This window comes from Mustela lutreola, chromosome X (assembly GCF_030435805.1).
Source record: "Mustela lutreola isolate mMusLut2 chromosome X, mMusLut2.pri, whole genome shotgun sequence".
Classification (NCBI taxonomy): domain Eukaryota; kingdom Metazoa; phylum Chordata; class Mammalia; order Carnivora; family Mustelidae; genus Mustela; species Mustela lutreola.
In genome coordinates this window covers 46209871-46222113 of record NC_081308.1, presented here as the reverse complement: position 1 = coordinate 46222113, position 12243 = coordinate 46209871, and the positions used below count along the sequence as shown (strand labels likewise).

Genomic DNA, 12243 nt, shown 5'->3' with positions numbered 1-12243 from the left:
TTCCTCTTTCTCTGTCTTTTCTCCTTTTCTGTCTCACCCTTTCCTTGTCTCTTTCGGTTTCTTTCCGTCCCTCTCCCTCTCCTCCTACAGTGTTTCCTCCATCCACCTGGCCTGCGTTCTTCCCCCTCTTTGGATCCAGAACCTCTTCTCGCTCCATCTCTTCCTCCCTTTCTATAAGGGGGAGCCCCCCCCATACAGCTTTCCCCTTTCTCTTTCATCTCCCCTCCCCTCCCCTCTTCCCTACCCGTGTAGCGTCTGGTGTGAGGAGGGCTCCCTTCCCCCTTCCCTGCTGTGGTGTCCCAGTGTCTCCGTGGCTCAGGTCCCCACGGAGTCACCTGGAACACAGGAGGCCCAGACTGGCTCTTTTGTCTCTGCTGCCCCCTGTTGTCATTGTGTTCTGTTTGTGGTTTGAGTGCCGTCCTCTCTTTCTTGACTTTGTGGTTTTTTTCTTTTTTCTTCCTTCTTTCCTTCCTTCCTTCCTTCCCTGCTTCCTCTCCCTCCTCTCCCTCCTGCCCTGGCTCCCCACCTCCCACCACTCCTCTTCCTTTCCCAATCCTCCTCCACCCATCCTCCCAGTCTTCCCTCCCCTCTCTCTTCCCCACTCACTCTCACTTCCTTGTCCCTACGCCCCACCCTGCCTCTCCCCTCCCTCCCTGTCTCTCTCTCTGTCTCTCTTTCTCTCTCTGTCTCTTGCTGTCTCTCAGGTCCACAGCGTCTCATACTCTACACCAGTATTGCTGTCCTACTCAGGTCCTTGACTCCATGAAGCTTACCCCCTCAGGCAGGCTGGCAGAGAGCAGGTAAGAGCTAGACCCATCCCTCCCCTCCATCCTTCACCCTTCCGGACAGATCTGCCATAGGATGGCCAGACCCCCTTTCCCACCTCCCTCTAGCCTCTGGAATGAATGGGGAATGGATGTCTGAGCATGTGAGGAGAGTGACTGGGAGACCAGGTAGGAGACCAAGGAGGACATTCAGATTCTTTTTTGTTTTATGTTTTTAAGATTTTATTTATTTATTTGACAGACAGAGATCACAAGTAGGCAGAGAGGCAGGCAGAGAGAGAGGGGGAAGCAGGCTCCCTGCGGAGCGGAGAGCCCCATGGGGGGGGGGGCTCTATCCCAGGACTCTGGGATCATGACCTGAGCCAAAGGCAGAGGCTTTAACCCACTGAGCCACCCAGGCACCCCGGACATTCAGATTCTGTTTGTAGTTTGTCCTTCCTTAAAAATCCTTCCCTAGATATCTGCCCCCAAAAGTGGGAGTGGTTGGTTCAAGAATATGTAATATTTGAGCTGTTTTGAAGGATGAGTAAGAGTTTGCCAGTTGGCTAGGATGGGGAAGGGTGTTTAGGCAGAGGGGAAAATCGCCCACACCTCTGAGAACAACATTATTTCCAAAGTAATTGAAAATCACATTTTACGTTTTCTAATTATAATACAATAACATGAAATATTCATAGCAATGACAAAAAGGTTAGGCCTATTGGAAAGCTGAAAAAAATACTTGGGTGAAAGAGGAAATAAGAATGGAATTTATAGACTTTTTAGGGTAAGTATCAATTATAGACTCTTTAGAATAAATGACAGTGGGAATACTATGTATCAAAACCCACGGGATGTGACCATGGGGGATTCCTGGAGGAAAATTGATCATCTTAAATGCTTTTATTAGAGAACAAGACAGTTTAAATTTAATGAACTAATTATTCCACTCAAGAATTTAGAAAAAGAACAACTGTGAAAGAAAGCAGAATAAAGTAATTACTATAGATAAAACCAGAAATTCATGGAATAGAAAATAAAAGATTTGATAAACTATGAGGTGGTTTTTGAAAAGACTGATAAACTAGACAGACTGTCCTCTAACTGATATGACACAGAAAAAGGCAAGAAAGACATAAATAAAATAAGGTATGATGAAGGGGACTTAACCACAGATTTTGAAGAGATGAAAAAGTCATAAAAGATGCTTTGTATAATCTTATACTAATAAATATAAAACTGTAGATGAAATGGGTGGTTTTCTAGGAAAATATAAATTACCAAAATGATATAAGGAGTGACAGAAAAGCTGACTAGAATAGAACAATACAGAAGAAGTTAAAAAGATGGTCAAAGTTTTCTCCTTAGAAATGGTACCAGGGCCCAGTTGGTATCATGGACGTTCTGGTATGATGGAAGTTCTGTCAAATCTGGAAAGATCAGGTAATAGAAAAAAATGGACTCTCTCTCTGGGTAGTTGGTTCATTCCAGAAAGCTAGTGTAACTGGATAGGTTTAGACAAAAAAAATATGAAAACTATAGCCTAATCTCATATATTAATACAGTCACTAATATTTTAAATAAAAGTATCAAACGGAATCCATCAGTGTATTGAAAGAAGAATGCATTGTGACAAATGAAGGTTTGTTCCAGGAATGCAGGGATTGTTCAACATTAGGATAGCTGTTATTGTAATGGATTACATTAATAGATTAAATTAAATGGAACATATAACTATCTCCATAAATGCTGAAAAAATAATCTGATACAATTACACATCCATTCTTGATTTTAGAACTCTTAGTAACTGTCCTAGTTATTTCTTGCTGTATTGGGTAATTTGTTACACAGCTATAGATAACTACTATAGTAAGCTATCAGTGAAAACGTCCTTAAGTTGGTAAAGAATTTTTTATCAGAAACCAAAGACAATCATCAGATGTAATTGTGAACTACTAGATAAATTGCCATTAAGTTTGGGAACAAAATAAGTATGACTGCCATTGCTGTCACTAACCAACATTTTTTTTTCTAGAAGTTTTAACCAGTGGGCTTAAAAAAAGAAAAAAAGTGGTATAAATATTAGAAAGAAAGACCCAGAATTAGCACTCTTTGAAGATTGTGTGGTTGGCTACTTAGACAATCAACGAGAATAAGAGGAAAATTTATTAGAACTAATATAAAAATTATGTGAGATGGCCAGACACAAGATGAATATGCACCCAAACCATTAGCTTCTCTGAATACCAGCAATAACTAATTAGAAGACATAATAGAAGTAGTAGGGAAAAATGATAAAATTCCTAGGAATTGACAAGAAACATGAAATACTTCTCTGTAAAAAACTATAAAATTTCATTAAAGGCTGTGAGAAGACTTGCATAGTCAAGCGTTGTATCCTGCTCCTGGATGGGAAGATTGAATATAGTAAAAATGATATTTTTCCTCTCAATTTGGTCAAAAGGTTCAATGCATTTCTCATTAAAATTTCATTGGTATTTTCTTTGGGAATTGGGCAGTTGGATTTTAAAGTTCATTTGGAAGAGTGAATGCTCATGGATTACTAAGAAAATTTTGGAAAAGGAGAATAATGAGGGGGACCTTGCCCTATTAAATGCAAAACTTAACATAAAGCTGCAGAAATTACATATAATAACACAGAAATGGAGGATGGCATACATGGAACAAAACAGAGTTTAGAAACAAACCCATATATTCATATGAGAATTTAATTTATGATTAAAAAAAAAACACATGTCAAATCAGTAGTAAGTGGGATGGGACCATTGGCTACCATTTGGGGGAAAATGAAGTCAAACCTCTGTCTCATATAAAATTGAATACAAAGGATAGAACTATAAATGTTCCAGAAGAAAATACGGAATATTTTTATAATACTAAGGTGGAGGAGCCTTTCTGAGCATGACTGAAGAACCCAGAAGCCATAAAGTAAAGAGCAGTTAATTCTGGCTACATCAAAGTTAAGAGCTTCTGTTTGGACAAAGATACCATACACAAAGTTAAAACATAACAACAGGCTAGGAAAAAAAAAAAAAGAACAACAACATAGATATCAGGCAAAGGTTAATATCTATGTCTGTATATCAACACCTGGAAACTAATAAGAAAAAGTTGTATACCACATTTAGAATAGAGAAATAACACGATTTGGCAATTCAGTGAAGAAATCGACATCCATTAGCTGATGAATGAGAAAGAATACTAAAACTTGCCAATAGCTAAAGAAATATAACTAAAACATCAACAAAGTACCAATTTTAAAATGCCAAATGGGAAGATTGAAAGAGTTGTGAAGAAATGGGAGCTCTCACATTCCTTGACTGGAGTGCAAATTGGTGCAATTTTTTTAATGGCACCTATTTGTCAGTTGTCCCCAGAATCTTAAATGTGCATATACTTCTAACCTGAGAACCATGTCTTGGAGGGAGGTAGACTTCTCTAAGGCTTTACTACTAGGCGGTCCCCCAACCTGAGGTCTTTTCTTAAACATTCAACCCCAACTACAAGCTTAAACTGTACTGTGCAGCTCTTTTATCAAGTGCCCTTGTAGGATAGCATTCTTAGCCAACTCTTAATGAAAAGGTTGCATGATGTATGCTACTCAAAATAAAGACAAGATTATGTGAGTATGAGTAGGAATAATCTTTTAGCCAGTCTATAAAAATGTTAAAGCAACAAAAAAAAATTTTTAGCCACATTTCACACAAAATATGCATTCCTTCGGCCCTACAGTTCAACTTTTAGGAGCCTATCCTTCAAAACTACTTCCAGACAAATGCAAAGATATTCATTGCAGCATTGTTTATAATAGTGAAAATTAAAACAATCTTCCTGTCCGTTATGGAGAGCAGGTTTTCCTTCATGATTCACCCCTACTATGTGATACTCTTACAGATCAAAAGAAAAAGATCTATCTCTATACTGGCATGGAAGGATCTCCAAGGCTTATTGTTATATGAAAAAAAGCAAGTTGCAGAACAAGGCTTGTAGTGTTACCCCATTGTCGTAAGGAAAAGAAAATCCACATAACAATGATGAAAACATGTTATACATATCCTGTCATGATATCAAAATCACTGGCCTTTTTCCTTGGTCTATTTTCCTCCCTTTTACTAATTGATTTCCTTCTTCCTCTATACCATTTCCCTGTGTCCAGTTGTTCAGATCTTGCTTTTTCTTTTAATAACTAGCTCAAATACCACCTGATTCATTTAGCAAGATTTGTCTGGCTTACCCTTGATTAAGCCTTGTGCTGAGCCTCTGTGGGATATAGGACTGAATTGTATCTGGTCCTACCACCAGGGAGCTGAAGTCTAGAAAGGAGAGACAGGTAGACAATAACAGCATAGTGTTATTTGGTATGGGACAAAAGTAGGTTCAGAGGGCCTCCTGAGGAAGGGCACCTAATTGCATCTGCTCCTACAGGAGGGGACATGGGTACTGAGTCTTGAAAGAGCAATAGCTTTTCTTCATCCCCCAACCCTGACTGAACTGGTCTACTTTTTGGCTCTTCCAAGCAGGATGACGTAATGGGGGGAAATAGTTGAGTCAGTACCTTTCTTTATTCAAATCTAAGTTTGACCACTTACCAAATCTATGACTGTGGGCAGGCTGTTTAACCTCTGAGCCTCTGTTTCCTCATCTGTGTAATGAGGATAATGCCTACTTAACTCTCAGGGCTGATTTAGGATTGGAGATGGTACATGTAAAATTCCTGGGTGACTATCAACTCTTGAAAGACAGGGACCACCCGTGTCTTCTGTTCCTCATAGGCAAGTGTGTTGCATTGGATTGGATTGAATTGGATTAAATTGGATTGGATTGGATTGGATTGGAACTGGTTCTGGAGCAAAGAATGGGCCTAACCATAGTGGGACTTTGAGATGAGAAGGCTGAGAGTTGTACACAGGACGGAGGGGACTGCACTATAAGAAGAGAGAGCCACGTCTCTGGTCTTGCCATGAAGGTGGCACAGGAAGGAAAAAATGGGCAGGTGGCCCTGGGAAATGGAGCCTATACAGGGCATTCTGCCCCTGGTTCTTGGCCCTGTTCTACTGATGCCATCTTCCAGTCTCACAGTCCAAGGCAGGGAAGCATGGTGGACCAATATTTGCACTGGGGCCAGAACATCTCAATTTCATTCCCAGTTCTTTCACTCCCTAGCTGGGTGACCGTAAACAACTCCCTTCACATCTCTGAGCCTAGTTCCTCATCTGTTAAAAGAAACACAATACCACTAACATCGTGGGGTTTATAGAGGAGATCAATTGCTGAGTGCCTGGCACATAATGGGTACTCAAAAAAAAAAAAAAAAAAAAGCATAGCTCTTCTTAGTGTTTGTTTCAGGAGACACTTAGAGAGTTCTCTTGTAGCCAGGACCTATGCTGAGTAATGGTTCTTGCCTTCCACAAGTCCCCAGTTAGTTAGGGAGACCAAGGAGCGCTATGATAGAGGAGCTCATTGGTGGGGGGGGGGTGCTGTAGAAGCCCCAAAGGGGGGATCTGGGCCTAGTCTAGGACTGCTGCAGGTCAGCTCAACCTAAGAGCTGAATCTTAGAGGACGAGTAAGAGGTAGTCAGGGATAGAAGGCTGAAGTGTGGAAGAACATTTTAGGAAGAAGGAATGGCATATGCAGAAGAACCTAGATGTTATTGGGTAGGGCCAGAGGTTCTTAACCTGGGGTGACAGGGGCTACAAGTGGTCCATGAAACTCCTGAAATTGAGTGCAAAATGTTTTGTGTGTGCACTTATTTTTTTGTGTGTGTGCATTTTTTTTGTTGGGGAGATGGTCCATGGCTTTTGTTATATGCATAAAGTGTTTGTGCTCCTACAAAAACGTCAAGAACCAGTGTTGCCAGTGACAAAGTGTCTTGGGAATGGATCCTAAACAGGAGAGAAATTTGGTGAAATTTGTGTTTTAGAAACATCCCATTAGCAGTCAGTATGAGAAGTGGATTATATGCCTGGGGGCCAGCTGGAGGGCCTACACTGGGGTATTGGTACAGAAGGGAATGGATTTGAGAAGAACTACCCTGTTGCACTACTTCAGTGGGCACTGGTCATATAGAAGCATTTTAATTGCAAATTACAGAATCAAAAGTCTTTGAGAGTTATTAATGAGATAGACTTGATGGAAGATGAAGGGAAGGGAGGAGACAAGGATGAGCTGGCATTAGCAGAGGGCCACAGGGACATGAATCCAGGGTAACTGCAGGAGGAAAAGGGAACCTCTATTAATGCTTAACCAGCACTCAGTGTCCTTGGTGGTTACTAGCTTCCAGCCTGCTTGGTTCTTGGAGATCCCAGAGCGACACTGAAGATACTTCTCTCTCTATGGACTTTGGAGAGGATTTACGTCTGGGTTGTGAGTCATGTTGTTTCCTAAAGAAAGTGATGTTTGAGTCAGTCATTCAAGGTCCCTAAAGATCTGGAGAGCTAGGGATGGGGGAGGATGCTCTGGGAAGACACACAAAGGCTCAGGGGTGAGGGATGGTGAAATCAAATGTGGGAGGGGGTGGAGTTTAGACCTGCCTCAAACAACTCTCTGGGGACAGTCAGTTTTCCTTCTTCATGGTAAGCGCTAGGGAGCCAGGAGCAGATCTTGAGTAGACAAAGTGACACGTCAAAGAGGCTTTTTAGAGGAAGGGAAACTAGGGAGGAGGCTGCTGTGGTAATTTAGGAGAGAGAGAAGCTCAGGTAGCAGCCATGGGGATAGAGCAGAGGAGATGCATTGGAGAGGTGATTGGGAGGAAGAGAGAACTGGAGTAGTAGGCTGAATAAATAGTGGGGATGGGAGGGAGTGGAGATGACAGAGGTTGGAATTCACAGTGAGTTTCAGTGTTCGGGTCTGGCAATGGAGTTATGCATTCAATGAATATTTCTTGAGTGCCAGACGCTGTGCTGGGCATTGGGAATACAGCACTTAACAGAACAGATGCTGGTCCTGATGGATCTTATGGTGGGTGAGATGGATAATAGATAAATAAACCACAAAATATATAGAATGTGTCTGGTGCCACGCCTCTCTGGGGGATGATGTTCCAGACAGAAGGAACATGGAGCGCAAAGACCCCAAGATAAGCATGTGCAGGTCATGTTTGAGGGACAGCAGGGAGACTAGTATGATTGGAGAAAAAACCAACAAGGAGTGAGAGGAGTAGAAGATGAAGAGGTGGAATCGGCAGAATTTGGTGACTGACTTGTTAAGGGAGCAGGAAGAATCTAGCATGGCTCCCAGGTGTGTTCTGCGCTTGGACCACTGGGTGGAAGGTGGTGCTTTTCATTAAGGTGCAAAATGCAGAGGACATGTTTGCAGTGGTAAGATGCTGAGTTTGAGGTCACCGTGAGCTCTGAAGGCCAAAAGGCCATCCTGGCGGAGCTTTCTGCAAGCATTAGGCTTGATGGGTCTGAGACCCAAAAGAGAGATCCATGAGACAGAGACAGAGATGGGGGAGGAGGCCTAAGCCATCCCTGATGTTAGGCCATGGAGTGGGACTGCTGAAAAAGGGTGTGGAATGAAAGAGAAGAGGGCCAGAGCAGGACTAGGGTAGAGGAACCAATGCATAAGAGATGGGGAGAGGAAGAAGAGATGGGGATGGTCAGAGAAGTAGGAGGAGAACCAGCAGGGAGTGGGCTCACAGAAGCAGAGGAAGGCAGGAGCCATCCGCGCACAAAGGAGGGGCTTGTTAAGAGTGGCAAATGTTACAGCTGGGGGAAGGAAGATGAGGGTGGGAGAGAGTCTATTGGCTTTAACCACTAGGAGGTCCTCGGCGACCTGGCTAAGAACAGTTTTGGTGGCAGGGTGGGCGCACAAGGCAGATTGCAGTGGGTTGGAGAGCTCGTGGGAGGTACTGAAGTGGAGATGGCCAGTGGAGATGAATTTCTCAAGAAGCTTAGCTGTGAAGAGGAGAGAGGGACAGTGATTGCTAGAGGGAGATGTGGGGGCAGATAGAGGGTTTGTATTCCCAGATGGGAGAGACTTGAGCTTCTATAAATGTTGGTAAGAAGGAGGCAACAGAAAAAGAGAGAGAGAGAGAGAGAGGGAGAGGGAGAGAAGTTGAAACACGGGAGAGAGAGGGGATGGTAGTTGTGGAGGAGGTAGCAGGGGTGGGCCCAGTGCCCGAGTGGAGGGGCCAGCCTTAAATAGTATAGGGGCCCTCTCTTTCTCACAGAGAGGCAGAGCAGGGGTAGTGGGGGCGAAGACAAGGGCGTTGAGGGGGCTGGTGAAAGAAATGCTTCAGTGGAGTTTGGAGCAACCACCAAGAGCAGGGATGGGGAAGCTAAGAGGAAGCAAGGAATACTCCTTCTTGTGAGTCAGGGAGGACTTCCTGCAAGAAGCAGCATTTAAACGGGGCCATCATGTTCAGATGGGATCTCAGTAGCAGAAGATATGTGCACAGGGAAGAAACAGAGTCAGCAAAGGCATGGAGGTATAAAGAAGCTGGCCATCCTAATGGAGTAATGAACGAGCTGGTTTGATGAAGGCTAAGCATGAGGTGAGTCACTAATAATGACATAATAAGAGTTACTGTGTATGAAACCCCAAACATACCCTGTGGCAGGTGCTCGACATACTTGACTCCATTTAATTCCACCACACCCTGCAGAATGGGCATTTTCTCATTTTGTAGATGAGGAACATAAGTCCTAGAGAAGTACAGAAGTGGACCCAAGGTCACCCAGCTAGTAGGAGGTGGGGCTGATATTCATACCCAGGTCTGGGGAACTCTAAAGCCCATGTTTTCTCTACCAGACAAGACCAGGTGAAGCCATATGGTGGTGGAGCCTTGAATGCCAACTTGGAGAGTCTGACCTTTTATCCAGGAAGTGACGGAGAGCCAAGGTGGGCGTCTAAGCAGAGACATGCAAGAGATTTGTACTTGCAGACTCTATTAGGAAGGCTAATGGGTCCAAAAGGGTAGAGAGAAAAAATCGGGAGGGGATGGCAGGATAGGGTGAGCGGTGGCAGAGACCTGACCTGAATGCGAGGGGAGTGAGCGGTGGGACTGGAAGATCACTTGTCCTTCCTGATAGCCTTGAGGGGTGTGGTATTTGCTCCTTTTCTAGATGAGGAATGAGACTCAGGAAGGGCGAGTGGCTTGCCCCAGACTTGAGTTCTGCTTCACGTGGTTCTGCTGACTCACTGACTGTGGGACAATGTGTTAGAGGGAACTTTGAGTATGAAGAGGGAATGCATGTGTGCTCGGGTGCCTGCGTGCGAGTACGCGTGTTACCTGTGTGTGTGGGGGCTCGTCTGCCTGTCTGGTGGACAGCAGTGCCTTCCCTTGCCTGTCCCTGTCCTCTTTCCTTCTCATCTCTTCCCAATCCTCCAGTTTCCTGGCTTCCATACTTCCTGCCTCCCTTGAGCCAAGGGATCTGGGAGCGGGGCGATACTGTTTCATTAGCTATCTCCAGAAAATCAACCTTTCCATTCCCAAAGCAGCTGGACCCCCTGAGCCCTAGTGTCTGTCCATCCATGCCACAAAATTGTAGCCTGGCTCCAGGGACTGCCACGCACAGACTGGCCCCTGGTGCCTGTGTGCAATACCCTGGGGCCAGGAGCTTGTTCCTGCACCATCTCCCCCCGCCCCCTGCCACCTTGGCGCTTCTGCACGGGTGCCAATGGCCAACTTGGGAAATATATTCTGTTCACGAGCAGTTAACAGTAACCACCACCATGTTCCTGTTACTCTTATTTGCCAGGCACTTGATGTATGTTCCAGTCCTTGCAACAGTCCCGAGGGGTTGGCATCATGAGCCTCATTTTTACAGATGAGAACACTGAGGCTTCAAGAGGGGCAATAGCATGCCGGGGCACATAGCCTGGAAGCACTTACAGAGCTGGTGTTGGAACCCAGGTCTGTTTGCTTCCAAAGCTGTGGGCTTTCCACACTCCATTTCTGACATCGCCAATTTCCCTGACCCTGAGACTCCAAGAAATACAAATCTTTGTCTTTCAAGGGCAGAGCGGATTTCTAGCGGTTGTGCCAAGTTCACCTAAAGGACCCAGTGGGATGAGTCTGAGACTTGGAGCTCTGAGAACTCCAGGCTGAAATCCTGACTCTACCACTCAGCCAGCTATGTGACCTTGGGAATGTTATCTCAACCTCTCTGAGCTTCAATTCCCTCATCTCTAAAATGTTGCCGTGTTGTTGCAGTGGTTAAATGAGATGATGTCTGCAAAGAGCCAGCACCAAGCAGGTTGCTGCTATTTCTATTCAACTGAAGTTTGGGCACCTGTCAGGTCTGAAATGGAATTGGTATACTCTGGGTGTGACCTTGAACGAGCCCAGCCTGGGTGTGGGGGAGGGCTGTTGCAGGCTCCTTGGAGACTGAGTTGGGCATGGCCCTAGGTAAGCTGTCATGCTGGCCTCCCCATTCAGACCCCACTCCTAGCCCACCACCCTGGTTCCAAAGCCGTTCATGTATCTCCCCTGCTCTGCAAACTAATGCCTCTGCCTCTCTCTGTCACCCGCCCGCCTGTGGCCTCTACCCTGCCCTTCCTGGCCCCAGGGAAGAGGAGGAGGAGGAGGAGACTGAGGAAGAGGAAGAGGAAGACGCTCATCAGTTCTGCTGTCCGGCCTCCGAGTGCAGTAGTCCCTCCTCTCGGTAACTGAGAGGACAAGGGTCATTTTCTATGCAGAAGCAAAAGCCTTAACCAGCCCCCTCACCCCCCCCCCCCCCGCTATCCCCTATGGGACCCTGTCCCTGCTTCAGGATGGGCAAGCATCGTGCCCCTTCCTCCCCCACCTCCTTGGAATTCCCACACACCCCTACTGCTGTTTCCCCTGGACTCCAGCCCCCGAATTATAAAGGCTGGAGCCCTAGGTCTGACTAAAATATGGGAGTAGCAGAGCTTGGAGCTTGGAGCTTGGAACCTGGACCCTCCCGCACCCGCACCCCATTTCCCAGGCACCCTGGAGCCTGCCACTCCTGGAAAGGTCTCCAAATGACATCCCAAGGACCTACCTCTGTCCTCTGTGAGCACAAACAGAGATGCAGGGTGCCTAGGGCTCAGAGGACCAGACGGGGGCGGTACCCAGCCTGCCTAGTTCCCCGTTGCTCGTTCCCTCACTGCGGCCATTGCTGCCATCTCCTCCGCCGCTTGAAGGCCTCGTCCCGTGCCCTCTGCCACTCCCATAGTGCTCTGTAAATATGATCAGGAGAAAAAGGCCTTTCAGAGTGCGTGTGTCGCTGTGTACAAAGGAATTTCCATCAATAAAAGCTGATCTCTTCTCTCTGTCTGATGTATGTTCCACCCTACCCCCCACTTCCCTCTCTTCATCCCCACCAGGGCTTTACCTTCTTTCCTATCCAGGGCTGGGGACAGGGCCTGGGAGAGAGAATAGGGTTTGATTGTTGGTATTGTCAACACCCTAGTGGCAGGCACTCAGTGAATGAATGAATGGTGTGGTGCTCTCACTCTCACCCAGGGCAAGCCTGTTGCCTTCTCCAGCCTG

At 45.6% G+C, this 12243-nt stretch overlaps 1 protein-coding gene across 3 annotated transcripts in view; it reads left to right on the top strand.

Moving 5' to 3' along the window:
• LOC131822019 (IQ motif and SEC7 domain-containing protein 2-like) overlaps nt 1–12019 on the top strand; it is a 48750-nt gene extending 36731 nt beyond the window's left edge. Inside the window, exons 3-5 of one of the 3 annotated variants that reach the window (XM_059158398.1) lie at nt 705–800; nt 9537–9626; nt 11297–12019. In XM_059158398.1, coding sequence (XP_059014381.1) covers nt 705–800; nt 9537–9626; nt 11297–11396 — 286 coding nt within the window. In that variant the 3' untranslated portion in view covers nt 11397–12019. The remainder of the gene's footprint in view (nt 1–704; nt 801–9536; nt 9627–11296) is intronic. The other 2 variants (XM_059158399.1, XM_059158400.1) reach the window with 2 other exon arrangements.
• The last annotated feature ends 224 nt before the right edge of the window (nt 12020–12243 follow it).